The following is a 17177-nucleotide window of genomic DNA, read 5'->3' on the forward strand; positions in this document are numbered from 1 at the left end:
TTACCAGTGAACTGGTACTCAAATTAGCCGACCTCGGAAGGATGACGGGCTGAGTCAACCCCCCTGGCGTTAATTCAGCGATCGACCGGGATTCGAACCCAGGATCCTAGGATCCTAAGCCGGCACCCTAGCCGCTAGCCCAACACCAGTGCTGTTTATAACATTAAACAAAGAAATTTGGAGGAATCCTGACATCCGCGAGGTAAGTTTTCCTTTCAGAACTGAGCGAAGATCTACTGTAATTTACATACCTCGCATGGGTTTGGTTAATAACATGTGATCAAAAAACCGAGGCGAATTCCTTACTCCCACGGTTGTTAGTACCGTACACCGCTTATCATTGATTCATGAACCATACACCGCTTCAATCAATTAACTTTGCATTCACGCCATTGGGATTAAAGTGTTATGGTCATATTTACTATATCATTACTATTACGAAAAGGATACTACTGAAACGATACACGACTGTATTAAGAAACCTGGGCTTAATTTGTCCGAAGCAGTCCAAAGGGCAGCCAAAAAGCCTAAGGCCTATACATACTGTTTTGTTGGAAGAGACGTAACGTCTATGCTTTCGATGTGTGATGGTCATTTTAACAATCGGTTTGTTTGTGTTTCACACTGAATGAAAACGTAAAGGTAGAGCATGGCAATTGTGATATATGACAGGTTCAACGATATGTTCGGCCTGAACGAAATTGGAATCAAAATGCCGCAGTGTGGAGAGGCAGCCGCCGTACCGCCGTAATGACATCAGACGTAATCACAGCACTCTGTGATGTGACCAGATCCTCAGCTATGATTGGTATACGTTTGAGGGGACATACATACATACATACATACAGATGGATAGACACTGTTCTTGACGGCTTTGCCCTATGGGCTATGCCGTGAAAACAAACGAGCATGATTACCTGAATAAACAGTTGCTACTGCTGTTAACACTAAACTGAAATAAATTTGGAAAATCCCAACAACTTTGAGGATGTGATAATCACTAAACAAAGAAGGAAACAGAAACTCATAATGCACGTTATTAGCTGAAAAATAAATTATCAGAACACGAGTATATTCTTCCTCTTGAGCTTCAAAACAAATATGATCGATTGTTCCATACAGGCTTTGCTCGGCCCAATGTGGAAGTGTCGGCCGGAGATGAAGGACAGCCCGGTTTACTTATCAGGGACTTCTTTAAACACTGATCATATTATAGTTCTCTTGTGGCAAACAAAACATCCGTGATATGAAGATAAGCACAATGCAAACAAAAGCAGGCAGACAAATGAAGACAATGAACAAGGTCGACACCTGTTTATTGGAGATTTGGGAGAAGGAATGGGTTAATGAATGCAAGAAACAAAAGGATATCAATGGAAGGGGAAGATGGGGAGGTAACATTCCTCCGAATTGGCAAGAGCTGCAAAATGGAGATACCTCCATATGTGACTCAATGTAGGAATAAAGCAACCAGGAAACAGCAGATAAAATGCTATCTGCATTCACTTTTGCAGCCCCCAAATGCACACAACAGCTCACACTTTGTCCTTTATTTCTTCAATGGCTGATAGACAGAAGCATTGGGATCTAGGGGAGACGCGGGTGGTTGAAGACAGCCACACACAGGTCCCCCGGGACCTCCAGGACCACCCGAACTTCCTCCGACTCCGCCTGGCTTCTCCATGAAGTTGGCTGAATAGTGTGGAGCCAGGGTTACCGGAGGAGCTGGAGGAGAGCCGTAGACTGTGCTGGGCATCACAGCCATCACTTCTGCGATTCTCTGTTTTAGTTCTTCAATTTCTTGTTCCTTAAGAATGAGCTGCCCTGAAAAGGAAGGAGGGGTACAGGCAAGACATAGGATTTTTTGAGAACATTATGAAATGAAGGTTAGCATTGGAATTACTCATGGTAGCCTGATTGTGAGGACATGAGAGCTACATTCCAGAGGTTGGTGTTCCAAATCCAGCTAAAAGCAGCAGTGTTATGTACAGTACCTAAAGAAAGTCTGCACCCCCTTTCAATTTTTTCACCTTTTGTTGCCTTATAGCCTGGAATCAACAGGCATTAAATCAGACTTTTTCCACCTTTATTTACACATCGTAACCAACAACATCCAAGTGAAAAACAAATTCTACAAATTTCAGAAAATTAATTAAAGATACAAACCTAGAATATCTTGGTTGGATAAGTGTCCACCTACCTTATAATAGCAATTGTAAATTAGTTCAGTGTTTAGCCCACCCTATTACCCAATTATCCCACCCCAGGTGTAACTAATCACCTTCAAAATATCACACCAAGTTAATTGGCTTCCACCTGTGTTAAATTGTAGTGATTCTGATTATTTCAGAATAAAAATCCACTGTTCCTGTAAGTTTCCTCTGCAGGGTAGTGCATTTCAAAGCAAAGACTCAACCATGAGCACCAAGGGGCTGTTAAAATACCTCCGGGATAAAGTTGTGGAAAGGCACAGATCAGGGGATGGGTATAAAAATATTTCAAAGGCCTTGAATATCCCTTTGAGCACAGTCAAGACAATCATTAAGAAGTAGAAAGCGTATGGTACCATCAAGACCCTGCCTAGATCAGGACGTCCCTCGAAACTGGATAAACAAGCAAGGATGAGACTGATCAGAAAGGCCACCACGAGGCCAATGGCAACTTTCAAAGAGCTACAGGTGTTTATGGCAAAAACTGGTCACTGTGTGCATGTGACAACAATATCCCTACCACTCCACAAGTCTGGCCTGTATGGTAGGGTGGCAAGAAGCAAGCCATTACTCAAAAAAGCCCACCTTGAGTCCTGTTTGAGGTATGCAAAAAACCATTCCAGAGATTCTGAAGCAAAGTGGCAAAACATTTTGTGGTCTGACGAAACCAAGATTGAACCTTTTGGCCTAAATGCAAAATGTTACGTTTGGCGCAAACCCAACACAGCACATCGCCCAAAGAACACCATCCCTACTCTGAAGCATGGTGGTGGCAGCATCATGTTAAGGGGATGTTTCTCATCAGCAGGAACTAGAGCACTTGTCAGGATAGAAGGGAAAATGGATGAAGCAAAATATGGAAAAATCCTAGAGGAAAGCCTGCTGCCCTCTGCAAGAAAGCTGAAATTAGGACGGAAGTTCACCTTTCAGCATGACAACGACCCGAAGCACAGAGCCAAAGCTGCACTGGAGTGGCTAAGAAACAAAAATATAAATGTTCTTGATTGGCCCAGTCAGAGCCCCGACCTAAATCCAATCAAAAATCTGTGGCACATCTTGAAGATTGCTGTCCATCAATGCTCCGAACACAACTTGACTGAGCTTGAACAGTTTTGTGCAGAAGAATGGGCAAATATGCCCAATCAAGGTGTGTAAAGTTGCTACAGATCTATCCCAACAGCTGTAATTACTGTCAAAGGTGCTTCCACCAAGTACCAACTCAGGGGGGTGGACACTTATCCAACCAAAATATTCTAGTTTTGTATCTTTAAATAATTTTCTGAAATTTGTAGAATTTGTTTTTCATTTGGAAGTTGTGGGTTATGATGTGTAAATAAAGGTGGAAAAAGTGTGACAATGCATTTTAATTCCAGGCTACAAGGCAACAAAATGTGAAAATTGTGAAAGGGTGTGTAGACTTCCTGTAGGCACTGTATAATATGCAATTGAAACTTGAGGAAGTCCAGATAATCTCAGGAGAAATGTCATGTCACTTTTGGATTGTTGGTGAAAACGCAGCTGGCTAATCAACAACCTCAAGGATTGGGACAAATCTACCTGCACCACCTGAGGATATAAATCATCCTGCAAACGTTAACAGCAATTTATATACACAACCTCTCTTGATTTGCAATCTGAACGGTTGGAGTTTGCCCAGGCGCCACAAGAGGTGGCGATCGGGCTTCCACACGAGTTCTTGTTGATGCAAACAGAAGCACAAGATGAGATGGGCTTGTTTGGCATTCCCACTGGAGCACATACTATATTGGGATATGAACCTCGGAACCCAGCATCATGCACCACATCGATTTGTCCATTGTTTACCGATGTCCTTATAATTCATATCAAGGCAAAAAGACATTTCCTCATGTCCCCTTTCAATATGTAATGTATGTACAATCTCCAACACATGCCTTCAATCGCTGATAAAAAGGGCACGACGGCCTCGACGACGACTAGAGACCGTGTGTGTTGCTGTTGGATTGCCAAATTCCATTTTCAGTCCTTCATGCGTGCTGCCCACCTTGTGAATCAATAATCAGGGTGGGATACAAAGCAACGATTGTAATAATAACACTTTCATTTGAAATGAAAGGCTGACAGAGGTTGATTGGATGTGCATGCTTGAATTACTCATGTAAAACTAGAATGGCACTCAGTAGGGTGCACACCTCTCTCTCTACCAGGCTAAACAGTTTAGTTTTGTATCGCACTGATAGGTCGGGATCTGTATCCGGACATGAACCAAAATCGAATCAGCTTTTTCTTGTCATCTACCCAAATCATCCACCATGTTTCTTCCGAATTCGTCCACAACCTTTTGAGATATGGTGCTATATATCATATTTGGCTCTATCAATGATAAAGAAACACTTTTTAAAAAATTGTATCCGGATTTGGATCTTCACCAAAATCTAATCAATTCTTCCTTGTCACACACCCAACCTGTCCACGAAATTTCGTCCATATCTCTTCATGGACTTTGGACTCTGAATGTGGGTGCTATTTTCGAACGTGGGTAATCCACATGGACTTTGAATGCCTGGATCTGGATCCGGGCATGAATCAAAATCGAATCAGCTTGTTCTTGTCACCTAACTAACTCATCCACCTAGGTTTGTCACAATTCGTACACAACCTTTTGAGATATCAAGTTTCTACCGTTTTCGGCACAATCTCTTAATGGTGAATAATTTGAAACAGCACACAAATCCTCAAAATGTTAGAAGTTAGAAAATTAGCCATATTCTTTTTATCATTGAATCTGGTAGCATTCCTCTCGAAGTAGGCCGATTGCACTTCTGATTTTTTTTGGGGTGGGGAGGGGGGGAGAGGTTGAGAGGGAAACGTGTTAAAAAAAAAAAAGTATTTATTCCAGAGCTGATAATTAACTTAAGGAGCTCGTGAGGGGTTTTTTCCCCTTCTTTTTTATCAGTTCAAACCTGCATTCTATACCACTCCATCACTCCATTCATAGGGCCTGCACTATAATTCCACACAATTTCCACAATACTTACAATGTGCATTTGAGCTCAGTGAGCCATAGTAGCGAACAAAATGGATGATCAATCACGGCGTTGAACCAAGATCTCGAAGACGTATTAACACCATACATTCGGTACGTTTTGGCCTACATATCAATCAATACCTTGTATGCACGACATATTATGCCCCGATCGCCACTGTTTAATGATGCATTGTGGGGCAATCATGTCATTTCAAAAGTCATACGTTGCATTAGTTACATATTTGAGCTTGGGCCTCAGATGGTAAACCAATTATGCCAGTTTAAGAGCTGAAGCCCAATAATACAGATGAAGAACGAGCTGAATGAAGAGCTGAAGAACAAAAATAAATAATTTAGCAATTTGCCTAATTTGGTCTGAAAATATGTAGCCAAATTCAAGTTTTCCTTTGCCAGAAAAAGAAAGCTGTTCGTTGTGAAATATCCATCCCCAAACATTCATGGTTTTTTTTAATGTCTTTACTCATCATAGTTTCCTGAAAACAGTATGGGTGTGTGCATATATAATAAGTTTTCCGAATTAGCTTTTTGGCAAATGACGAATGAAAAATATTCATCAAATTAAACTCTTCTTAGTATTTGGCGAATGACACCTTAGTAGGGTCCAAAAAGAGGGACTGGCTCGTGATTTGGTTCCATAGCCTAAAAACTCATAATAGCTCAACTCGCTTCGCTCGTTTCACTATCATTCATTATTAGTCTCCGATACCAAATCACAGTCTAGTCCTTCCTTTTGGTGCCTACTCCACTGCGTGGGGCTGGCTTCGCCCTTTACAGTTGATTAAAAAAACATCTATTTATATAGTATTAAAGTTAAGTTCATTGTATTTAAGAAACTCACTCAGAGAACCTATAAAGATTTGATATTTTGGACCAGTCCCTCCTTTTGGACCCTACTCACCTTAAACCCTGCATGAAATCCACCTCAAAAGCTAATTCGGTTATCCATCCTCACCCCACCCCACTGTAAGTAAATAAATAAATGAATGTTGGAGAGTGCAGAGAATGTTGGAGTGGCATTACAGAGGTTGTGGGTGCAGATCTGCCTTATGGTGTCAGAATTACAAATTTTAATTCCAAGATTTGGTAGGTACAGAAAAATGACCATATATTCAGATCGGATTATTTGCAAAAACCCAGCTGGCTCACTAATGACCAGCAAGGAAGGGAGTATTCAGCCTGCTTTCCCTCGTCTGGAGTACGTGTGACGCTAGTCCATACTTTGTGGTCGACCCATCACATCCAGAACAACTCGTGTGGGCATTAATAATTCTACCTCTTAAGTCAGCATAACATAGAGTCCTTAAGTCGGTGTGTACCCTGGTTTAGAATAGGAGCACCGTATCCCTGCGTGTCGTAAGAGACGACTAAGAGGGTTAGCGTCAGGAAGGGCATCCGGCCATAAAAACATTGCCTCAAAAAGAGAACCATGACTTATTACAACTACATATGGGCAAGGTACAGCCCGAAGTGGAGATCGGTTTCTGAGGTTTGGGACATGGAATGTAGGGACAATGACAGGGAGATCAGGAGAAGTGGTGGAAGTATTGGTCAGAAGAAGAGTGGACATATGTTGTGTGCAAGAGAGGAGATGGAAGGGAAGTGGTGTGAGAATGGTGAAGGGTAGGCAGGGACAGAAATACAAGTTTGTGTGGCAAGGGTGCCTGGAGAGCGTGAATGGTGTTGGTGTCCTGTTTTCTGAGGAGTTTGTAGACAGTGTGGTGAGTGTGACTAGAGTGAGTGATAGGTTCATGGTGAAAATGATGATTGGAAAGCTCTTGGTGAACGTCATCTCGGGATATGCTCCGCAGGTTGGTCGGTGTGCGATGAGGACAAGTTCTGGTGTGCGATAGAGCAGCTGATGGTAAACGTGAAAGATGAGGAGGTTGTTGTGATAGGCGACCTAAATGGACATGTGGGAAGGAGTATGGACGGTTTTGAGGGAGTTCATGGGGGTTACGGATATGGTGTGAGAAATGGAGAAGGTGAAAGGATTTTAGAGTTTGCTGATGGAGCTGATTTGTTGATTTGAAATACTCAGTTCCAGAAAGAGGATAATAAGCTTGTTACATACACGTCAGGTGGGTCGACGACAACCGTTGACTACCTAATGGTGCGTAGGCGAGATAGGGGGCACCTCTGGGACACAAAGGTGATCGTGAAACGTGAAACGTGATCGTGAAACAGGAGGAAGCTGTTTCACAGCACCACTTGGTTGTCTGCGACATAAGGGTGAAAGGTGCAAGGAGAGCTCGGCGGGTGAAGTACCAACTGAGAATGAAGGTGTGGAGGTTGAAAGAGGTGACAGAAAGGGAGGCATTAAAAGAGAGGCTGAGTAGGGTAGAGGATGATGTGGCTGAGCTTGAAAGTGGTTGGATGTCAATGAAAGATCGTCTGTTGGGAGCCGTTGGTGAGGTATGTCGATGGACAAAAGGACCAAAAGGCACTCGGAAACATGGTGGTGGGATGATGGAGTTGGAAAGAGGATTGACGAGAAGAGGAAGAAGTTCAAGGAGTGGCAGAAGGCGAAGGGTACGGGAGCAGAAAAAGCAGAGCATGAAAGTTATAAAGGAGCCAAGAAGGCTGCAAAGAAAGAGGTAGCAAAGGCGCAGGAGGCATGTAGGAAAATGTTCGGAGAACGCTTGGATTCGGAAGAGGGTCAGAGAGCAATATTCAGGATTGCAAAGCAGATAGCGAAAGAGAGGTGTGATGTGATGGGGGTGAGTTGCTTGAAGGATGAAGTGGGACAAATCGTTGTGGACCCAGATGCAATTAAAGGAAGATGGAAAATATATATGGAAATGCTGTTGAATACAGAGAATGAATGGGATGGCAACATAGAGAGTAACCCAGTTTTAGGACCAGCAGAGAAGATAACTGAGAAGGAAGTTGAGGAAGCGATAAAAGCAATGAAGAGTAGAAAAGCGGGAGGGCCGACGGGAGTTGTGGGAGATATGTTGAAGGCAGCAGGAAGTTGGGGTGTGAAGAGAATGACAGAGATCTGTATAATCTGGTGGTGAAAGAAGGCCGCATTCCAGTGGATTTGGAACTGAGTACCCTCGTCCCTCGATACAAGGGGAAAGGTGATCCTCTGGTGTGGCTCGTACCGAGCGATAAAGTTATTGGAGCATGGAATTAAGGTATTGGAAAGGGTGTTGGAGAGGAGGATAAGGAAGAAAGTGAAGATTAACGAAATGCAGTTTGGATTTATGCCAGGAAGAGGAACGACAGACACACTTTTTATTGTGAGGGAGTTGCAGGAGAAGCACATGGAGAAGAGGAAGAAGTTGTTTCTTGGGTTTGTTGATCTGGAGAAAGCATTCGATAGGGTTCCACGTGAAGTATTGACATGGGCATTGAGGAAGTTAGGAGTGGAGGAATGGTTGATCAGAGTCGTGATGGTGTGGAAGTGTAACTCATATTGGTTGGGATTGGTAACGGAGCAGGAAGTTGCAGGTGGTTCGAAGGAATGTCAGGAATTTGGACCTCGGAGCACGGAGATAAGGAAACCTGGGAATCATTTGTTCGCCTTGTCACGGCCCCGGGCTAGAGCACATTCCTAGGCCTTTTACTATTGTGAAGCAAATGTAGGGTTGGAGGAACTCCCAGCAGGAGGGGATGGTTGTCAACGCCTGGGGGGGGGGGCGAGCTGGTGCCGGTGAGGCGAGCATGGATGACTGAGTAACATTTGCGGAGAAAGGATTAGTATTTTGCGGAGAAGGGATTAAAATTAGCGCAGAGAGGATTAAAACTTCTGTGCCCATAAAAACGTGGACATTTCTTGGAGAGGCAGATTTGTCACCAGAACCCTTGTCCTACGGAACGGAACGGAACGAGTGTCCCTGTGAACAGCGCTGCGCAGAGGACCGGCCAAAGAAGAAGAACCATCGACTTGAATTACCAATTCGTTTAGTTATTATAGTTCCTTATTATTTTGAAACAAGTGACTTATTAATTATAATAAATCTTTACTTTGTAAAAGCTGTTTCGGTCATTGGAGTCTCCTGGGTCTTCTCAACATTCTCCAACAATGGCAATGTACAAAAGAGCGTGCACAGCTGTAAGGACGAAGGACGGGAACAGTGGTGAGTTTGAGGTGAAGGTGGGAGTGCATCAGGGGTCGGTACCAAGTCCACTACTATTTGTAGCTGTGATGGAGGTGCTGGCTCAGAACGTAAAGGAGGGTTTACCGTGGGAGTTGTTGTATGCAGATGATCTGGTGTTGATTGCGGAAAGTATGGATGGACTGAAGGAAAAGATGAACAAGTGGAAGGAATGTATGGAGACAAAAGGTCTGAAGGTGAATATCGGAAAGACGAAGGTGATGGCAAGTGGTAAAGCATGTGTTGAGGTGGAAAGAACTGGGAAGTGGCCATGTGCTGTGTGCAGGAAGGGTGTCGGAGTGAACTCCATTCAATGTACAATGTGCGCTGAGTGGGTTCATCAAAAATGTAGTGGTCTGAGAGGGTCATTAACCAGTGTGGCAGCTACATTCAAATGTAAGGTGTGCACAGAGGGAGCTGCAGATGGAGGAAATGTTGAGTTGGATCTTGGAGACGGCGAGAAGCTGGAAGGTGTGAAAACATTTTGCTACCTCGGAGACATGCTGAATGGAGAAGGTGGATCAGACTCGGCAACGGTTGCAAGAGTGAGATGTGCATGGAAGAAGTTTCGGGAACTGAGTGGCGTGCTGATGAGGAGGGGAGTGTTGTTGAAGCTGAAGGGAAAGGTGTATGCTGCATGTGTGAGAAGTGTTGTGATTTATGGGAGCGAGACATGGGGAATGAACGTAGAGCAGCAACGAAGGCTGGAAAGGGTGGAAATGCGAATGGTTCAGTGGATGTGTGGAGTATCGTTCAGAGAGAGGAAGACAAATGATAAATTGCGAAAGATGATGGGAATAGAGCCTGTGATGAATGCTGTGAAGAGAAACAGTTTGAGATGGTTTGGTCATGTGTTGAGGAAGGATGAAAGTGACTGGTTGAGAAGAGTGATGGAAATGAATGTAGAAGGAAGTAGAGGACGGGGAAGACCGAGAAAGACTTGGCTAAAGATGGTGGAAGAAGAAATGCGGGCAAGGGGGTTAACAAGGAGAGATGCAAAAAAATAGGGCAAAATGGAGAAGATTGTCATGGGGACCGCAAGGCTAACCCCCGCTCTAGCAGGGAAAATGGCCTTAAAATGCATGTTGTTAAGTCAGCACTGCCCAAAATTCCTCAAAACTGATCTTTTCTAAGAGAAAATTCCTAAATTACCTTGGACAATTTCCAGTTGCCGCTTTGCATCACCGAGAGCAGAGAACAGGTCCAACTTGATCCTGGTTTCAGCACTCAGACTGCTTTCCAGTTGATGATGCTTCTCTCTCATGGCGGCCAACGTCACGAGCAGCACCTCCAGCTCCTTCTCCGCCTCACGGAGCCGCGGCAGTTCCTACCCGACCAAACACTTAGTGCCGTCGATGATGAAAACACATTAATTTGTACAACGTTGCCGATCTGCACTCGACTCATCTTTAATGGGTTAAACTCAAACAGCCAAAGTCAAATGTGGGCTGACAATGTCACTCTCCCAATTAAAATGTGAAAAGGACTTCTTCTTGCACACGAAACAAATCAAAAAGCATACCCGACATCAATGGAAAAATGTATGAGCAAGGAGAGTGGAACCTGCAGTGCAGACGTGAATCCATGCATTAATAATCACCTGGTTATCCCTCTCCAGTGCATCAATTTGCTCATCCCTGCTTTCCAGCTCCCGCTGCAACTGTCTCTCTGAGACTTCGAGCTCACGAACTCGACTTCGCAGAGTGTCTGCACCTTCACCTCTACACACACACAAACACGGGTGGACACGGGCCTTCGTGAAGTGGGTTTTCTACAGAAGGACATAATATACAGCTGCACAAAATGCCGAAACACTATTGTGAGTTGTGTTTCATGTCCACAGAAAATATCGAGATGAAGAAACCAAACATTTTGATGAAAAGAACAATTATTTCCTCGTACATGGTCATCTCTACCTCCTTCCTCAACCCCTCCCATAATACAATTTTGCAACATCTGTGAGAAGAAATGACACCTGTCATTTCAAAATCAAACTCTTTCATTATACAAAGTTGCTTCTCATAAATCTGTTGAGCAGGTATTTTGTTCAAAAATGAACTTTAGAGGAGATTTTATAAAACAAAAAAATAATTAAGACATTCGTTTGGATTGAACACATGTCAATAGGGATGTTTAGCAGTTACACCATATATACAAATATGACCCCCTGAGGTCGGTCCAGATATCATCGTTGTGCATTGACTGGTGAAAAAAAACAGAAACCAATTCAGATTTGAAATCCTCTCCCCTCCCTCTGCTCCTTCTCTCCCCTGTTCTTCAAACAAATTCATGCTCATGTAAACAACCCGTAAAGGTGTACACATTAACAGCAAGTCTGACGCTGGGAGGTGCGTTCATGCCAAATGGTTTACATATCTACTGGTTAAGGATTTAGTTAGATCGGTCGTGTTTTGGGCCAATGAGAACACAATTCGAAAGATGAGAGCGGACAGCAGAGTCTCAGCTTCTGAGGCAGGCCCGGAGTGTTTCTGCAACTCCAGTGGAAATAAATAGACGTACAAATTCCATCTAACGAAGGAATGACGGGTTGGCACAACATTTATCCGAATCTATTCACAAATTACCTTTCAACTGTGGCTGTTGCTCTTGCTGCTTCCTCTTGTTGCTTGCGACGTCGACGCTCTTCAGCGAGCTGTCTCTCCAACCCCGCTCGAGCTTCTGTCTCAGCTCTGAGCCTTCGTTCAAGAGCCTGGCAGTTTTGTTTTTCACGCTGTTTTGCCTGCGTAAGTGATGTGAGGCTAGAGAAAGACAAAAGTAAGAAGATGAAAAAATACTTCATACAAATGTCACCACGGTATTTGTCGGTGTTATTCCAGCATTAGCCAATGTGGAGCGTTACCGTGACGTCAGCCCATCTAGTTCTCGACGAGCAGACGTCAGCTCAGCCTTGAGCTGTGTCTCTTTCGCAACCATCTGAGCCAACTGCCCCCGGGCCTCTTGCTCAGTTCCTCTACTCGCAATGAGCTCAGCTTTGAGCCTCCTTACTTCCAACTCTAGTCTGAAGCAAAAGAGGGAGGAAAGAGGAATACAACCCAGGATTTAGAAAATACATATAAATACATATATATATATATATATATATATATATATATATATATATATATATATATATATATATATATATACAGTGAAACCTTGACTTACGAGTTTAATTCGTTCTGTGACCGAGCTCATAACTCAATTTGCTCGTTTCTCAAATTAAATTTCCCCATTAAAATGCATTGAAATGCTATTAATCCGTTCCAGCCCCCAAAAAACCACACCAATTTTTTTTGTTACGTGTTTTTAAATAAGAAAAATGTACTTTATAAATAACAAATAATGTATAAACAAGCACGACCTCGTATATACTGTACATAATAAGCGGCGTTACGCGCGCTGCTTGTAAACAAGGAGGAAGCGGACAACGCGGTAATTTGTAAGAGTCTTTATTCAAGAGCTCACTGTAACACTGGCACGCTCCGGGCTGCGCGCCCGGTGTATATCCTGAGGCCACGCCTACCCCTCGGCGTGGCCCCCGCCCACTTGGTGCGCGGAATGATGTCACCACGCCAGTGAGCTTCCGTGTCCGCCACAATGTAAAGAAATAAACTGGTTTTATTAAGTGTATTTACCTTGAAGATCAGACGAAGATGCTGGCGGAGGTGGAGGAGATGACTTTTGCCTTTCCTCGCTTTCACTTGCAGGGCGTTTCAATAAAAACCTGTCCAACGAGGTTTGTTTCTTCCTCCCTTTCAAAATGTTTCGATCGTACTGCTACGATCGTACTGCCTCGCCAAGTCGACAACACGCACACCTCGCTCATGTTTTTCGACGATTGCGTGTTTTATATCCAAGCACATCATCCTCTTCTTCTTCTCAGTACTGCCCTTGGCACTCAATTTCTTAGGACCCATGGTTAAAACCAAGAAATTTTCCAAAATAACCAACATGCGAAAACAAAGCAGCAGCGATATATGGCAGAGATGCTTGCACGGCAAGATAACCACGTGACCGGAACGCTCGTTGGGCCACCTCGTAACTCAGATCTCGGCTCGCATCTCAAAGCAAAAAACCGCCCGAGCAACGGCTCGTATCTCGGAAAACTCGTAAGTTGGTGCACTCGTAAGTCAAGGTTTCACTGTATATATATATATATATATATATATATATATATATATATATATATATATATATATATATATATATATATCAAGTAATAAACGGCGGTTGGGAATTATATCCACGATATCCATTTTTCCGTTCTCCAACCTAAAGCTTTGTCTTTAAAAACTCAACGTTTCGGCCAGCAACCCAGCGTGCGCCGAGCCTCCACTAGCCTTCATCAAGAGAAGTTCCCTTGTTCACCTCCTCCCAGATATATCTGGGGAGAGGGGTGGGCCTATTCTATCAACCAATCACAAAGCTGCGTTGCGAGACCTCGTGACCATGGACCCATACTCGGCTTATGTTGCAAATGTTTTGTGCGTGTTTGAGCGGTGTATTGTGTTTTGTTGTCCGTGTTGCCTGTGTCGGCTATGTCCCACTTTGTCTTTGTCCTCCTCCACGCATCGGTGTGTCTCTGGTGTACTTATGCATGAGAGGTCCGTATGCCTGTGGTAACGCCACAGTCTCCTCTGTCAATGGTGCCCGCGTTTGGCCAGTGTGCCAGGCCTCCAGTATTCGCCTCCTGGCCCGGTTCGGGGATGCCGCCAGCACGTTCACATTGTCCCATAGAGGAACATGGCCCGCCCTTATTCCATGCTTGGCGATAGCAGATCTTTCTGGGTGATTACACTCAAAGGCCTTGTGGTGTTCATTAATGCGCTGGCCTAAGGTTCTTCCAGCTATGAACACCTATGAATGTATAACGAAGGATCCAACGAAGAAGGAAGAACGCACGTTAAACTCGCTGCTTGCAAGGTTAAAAAGAACAGGGAGACTATCGAGCACAAACTACCAGCGATTGTATAGCAGCAACGGCGTCGCTCCCAGAGTGTATGGGTTACCAAAAATCCACAAAGAAGACGTTCCATTACGGGTCATAGTGTCGTGTATCAATGGACCATCTTATGCATTGTCCAAGTTCGTGGCCAATATACTAAAGTACCTCGTGGGAAAAACCGACCGAGGATTGCGCAACAGCTCCGAGTTTGTGGACAAAATAACACACACCACGATCCATCCACACGAATCCATGGTGTCCTTTGACGTCATTTCGCTATTCACTAACGTGCCCACAACCCTGGCGGTTGATGTGGCGAGACAGAGGCTAATGGAGGATGATTGCTGGAAACAGGCCGCCGACAAGTTGAATGTTGATGACGTTTGTCACCTCCTCAGCACTTGTCTGTCTTCCACCTATTTTGTCTTTGACAGCACATTTTACAAACAGGTGTTCGGCACTGCGATGGGCTCCCCGGTGTCTGCGGTGGTTGCCAATATGGTGATGGAAGAGCTGGAAACACGCACCATCCCATCCCTCCCAACACAGCCACGTGTCTGGTACCGCTATGTCGATGACACTTTTGTCATCTGCCCCAGCACGGCTGTTAATGCAATCCAGGAGGGCATCAGTGGAATGTTTCCTTCCATCAAATTCACCTGTGAGGAAGAACAGGATGGGTCGCTTCCATTTTTGGACGTCTTGGTGAGGAGGAACCTCAATGGAAGCTTAAGTACCGCATTATATAGGAAACCCACCCAGACCGAGCGTTACCTCGATTTCACGTCTTGCCATCCACTGCACCATAAAAGAGCTGTGGTGAATACACTCGTAAAAAGGGCAAGGAATATACCGTCCACCTTGAAAGGCAAAAGGAGAGAGATCAAGCATCTCAAATGGGTATTGAAAGCCAATGGCTACCCAGACCACCTCTGCCCAAAAAATGAAATGGTACTGGCGGCTCCAAGAATCCAGGACGTGCCACAGGAACCATCTAAGGGCTTCTGCGTGCTACCATTTGTGCCACGGGTATCTCAAAGGATTGGCAGGATTTTGAGACCGGTCGGGGTGAGGGTCAACTACCAACCTATATACACCTTGAGACGTGCACTGACCAAGGTCAAAGACAAAAGACTGAAGAATGATTGCACAAGTGTGGTATACACCATTCCATGTGACTATGGTGGAGAATACATAGGCGAGACTGGAAGAACCTTAGGCCAGCGCATTAATGAACACCACAAGGCCTTTGAGTGTAATCACCCAGAAAAATCTGCTATCGCCAAGCATGGAATAAGGGCGGGCCATGTTCCTCTATGGGACAATGTGAACGTGCTGGCGGCATCCCCAAACCGGGCCAGGAGGCGAATACTGGAGGCCTGGCACACTGGCCAAACGCGGGCACCATTGACAGAGGAGACTGTGGCGTTACCACAGGCATACGGACCTCTCATGCATAAGTACACCAGAGACACACCGATGCGTGGAGGAGGACAAAGACAAAGTGGGACATAGCCGACACAGGCAACACGGACAACAAAACACAATACACCGCTCAAACACGCACAAAACATTTGCAACATAAGCCGAGTATGGGTCCATGGTCACGAGGTCTCGCAACGCAGCTTTGTGATTGGTTGATAGAATAGGCCCACCCCTCTCCCCAGATATATCTGGGAGGAGGTGAACAAGGGAACTTCTCTTGATGAAGGCTAGTGGAGGCTCGGCGCACGCTGGGTTGCTGGCCGAAACGTTGAGTTTTTAAAGACAAAGCTTTAGGTTGGAGAACGGAAAAATGGATATCGTGGATATATATATATATATATATATATATATATATATATATATATATATATATATATATATATATATATATATATATATATATATATGGAGCTGTGATGCATATATATATATATATATATATATATATATATATATGTAGATGTGATGTATATGATATATATATATATATATATGTATATATATATATAGTTATGAATTTGGGTAGTGATATATGTAGAGCAGAGTAGATCTGAGTAGGTAACATGCTTTGACTGTCGCGATAGGGAATCTACCTGTAATAAGTCATGTGTAGGCGTTTTGTCGGCTAAGATGTATAACTGTGGATCTACCGGGAGATTCGGGTGATAGGTAGTGCAGGGGTTAATGAGTAGAGCCCTTGTATGTCTCACCTGGTAGTCAAACCTTTGTCCATTTTGGCACTGCACACCACTTCAACATTAGTTAGGACCTTTAGTACAACACCAAATGACGCCTTCCCCCCTGACATGACTCAGAAAGAAATCGGGCTAGAACACCGCCACAAATGGCCGCCACCATTTACACCTCCGAGAGGCCAACCCGCCTCGCATAGCACGTGCTGTGACCAAGGAATAGGGACGAGAGTTGGAGTGATGCAGTGGGCGTGACCTGAGCGAGCCGGCAAGTCGGGGGAGGCTGTGATCGGCAGAGCAGTGCGCCAAAGCTGACGTCACCGGCCAGGGATATTAACAGCGCCGGACGCCTTTGCTGGCAGTTGGATCGAGAGTTCATGTGCGCATTTGAGCAGGAGTTGAGCAGGAGTTCAGATCTGATTCCGAGTTCGTGTGCACAAGCAGTTTTTGAGAGTTTAGAGTCGCACAGCCCATGAGTCACGAGTTGGTGTTGAGTTGAGACGAGTTCACTACTGGCCCCTGGCAGTTCAGTAGAGAGTGGATTTGTGATCGAGAGTTGGTTTTGCAGTGCGCAGTTGGCAGTGAGCAGTTGAGAAGCGGGTTGGAAGGACGAGACGTGCAATCACATCTGCGTTCTCTCCGTTCCTGTCTTTTCGTGCTTCGTGTGGGGATCGACCTCGTGTGAAGCCGCTGGCCTGTGTTGGGTGCTTTGGAGCT

At 44.5% G+C, this 17177-nt stretch overlaps 1 protein-coding gene across 1 annotated transcript; it reads right to left on the minus strand.

Moving 5' to 3' along the window:
- Positions 1-1290: 1290 nt before the first annotated feature.
- LOC137413352 (macoilin-1-like) lies at positions 1291-13937 on the minus strand. Its single transcript, XM_078768757.1, has 6 exons — positions 13930-13937; positions 12199-12357; positions 11924-12097; positions 10939-11059; positions 10491-10665; positions 1291-1824 (listed from the first exon to the last, which is right to left on the minus strand). Exons 1-6 carry the CDS (start codon positions 13935-13937, stop codon positions 1550-1552), a joined length of 912 nt encoding a protein of 303 aa, XP_078624883.1. The 3' UTR covers positions 1291-1549.
- Between the last annotated feature and the right edge of the window lie 3240 nt (positions 13938-17177).

This window comes from Myxine glutinosa, unplaced genomic scaffold (genome assembly GCF_964187855.1).
Source record: "Myxine glutinosa unplaced genomic scaffold, kmMyxGlut1.1 SCAFFOLD_383, whole genome shotgun sequence".
NCBI classification, from domain to species: Eukaryota; Metazoa; Chordata; class Myxini; order Myxiniformes; family Myxinidae; genus Myxine; species Myxine glutinosa.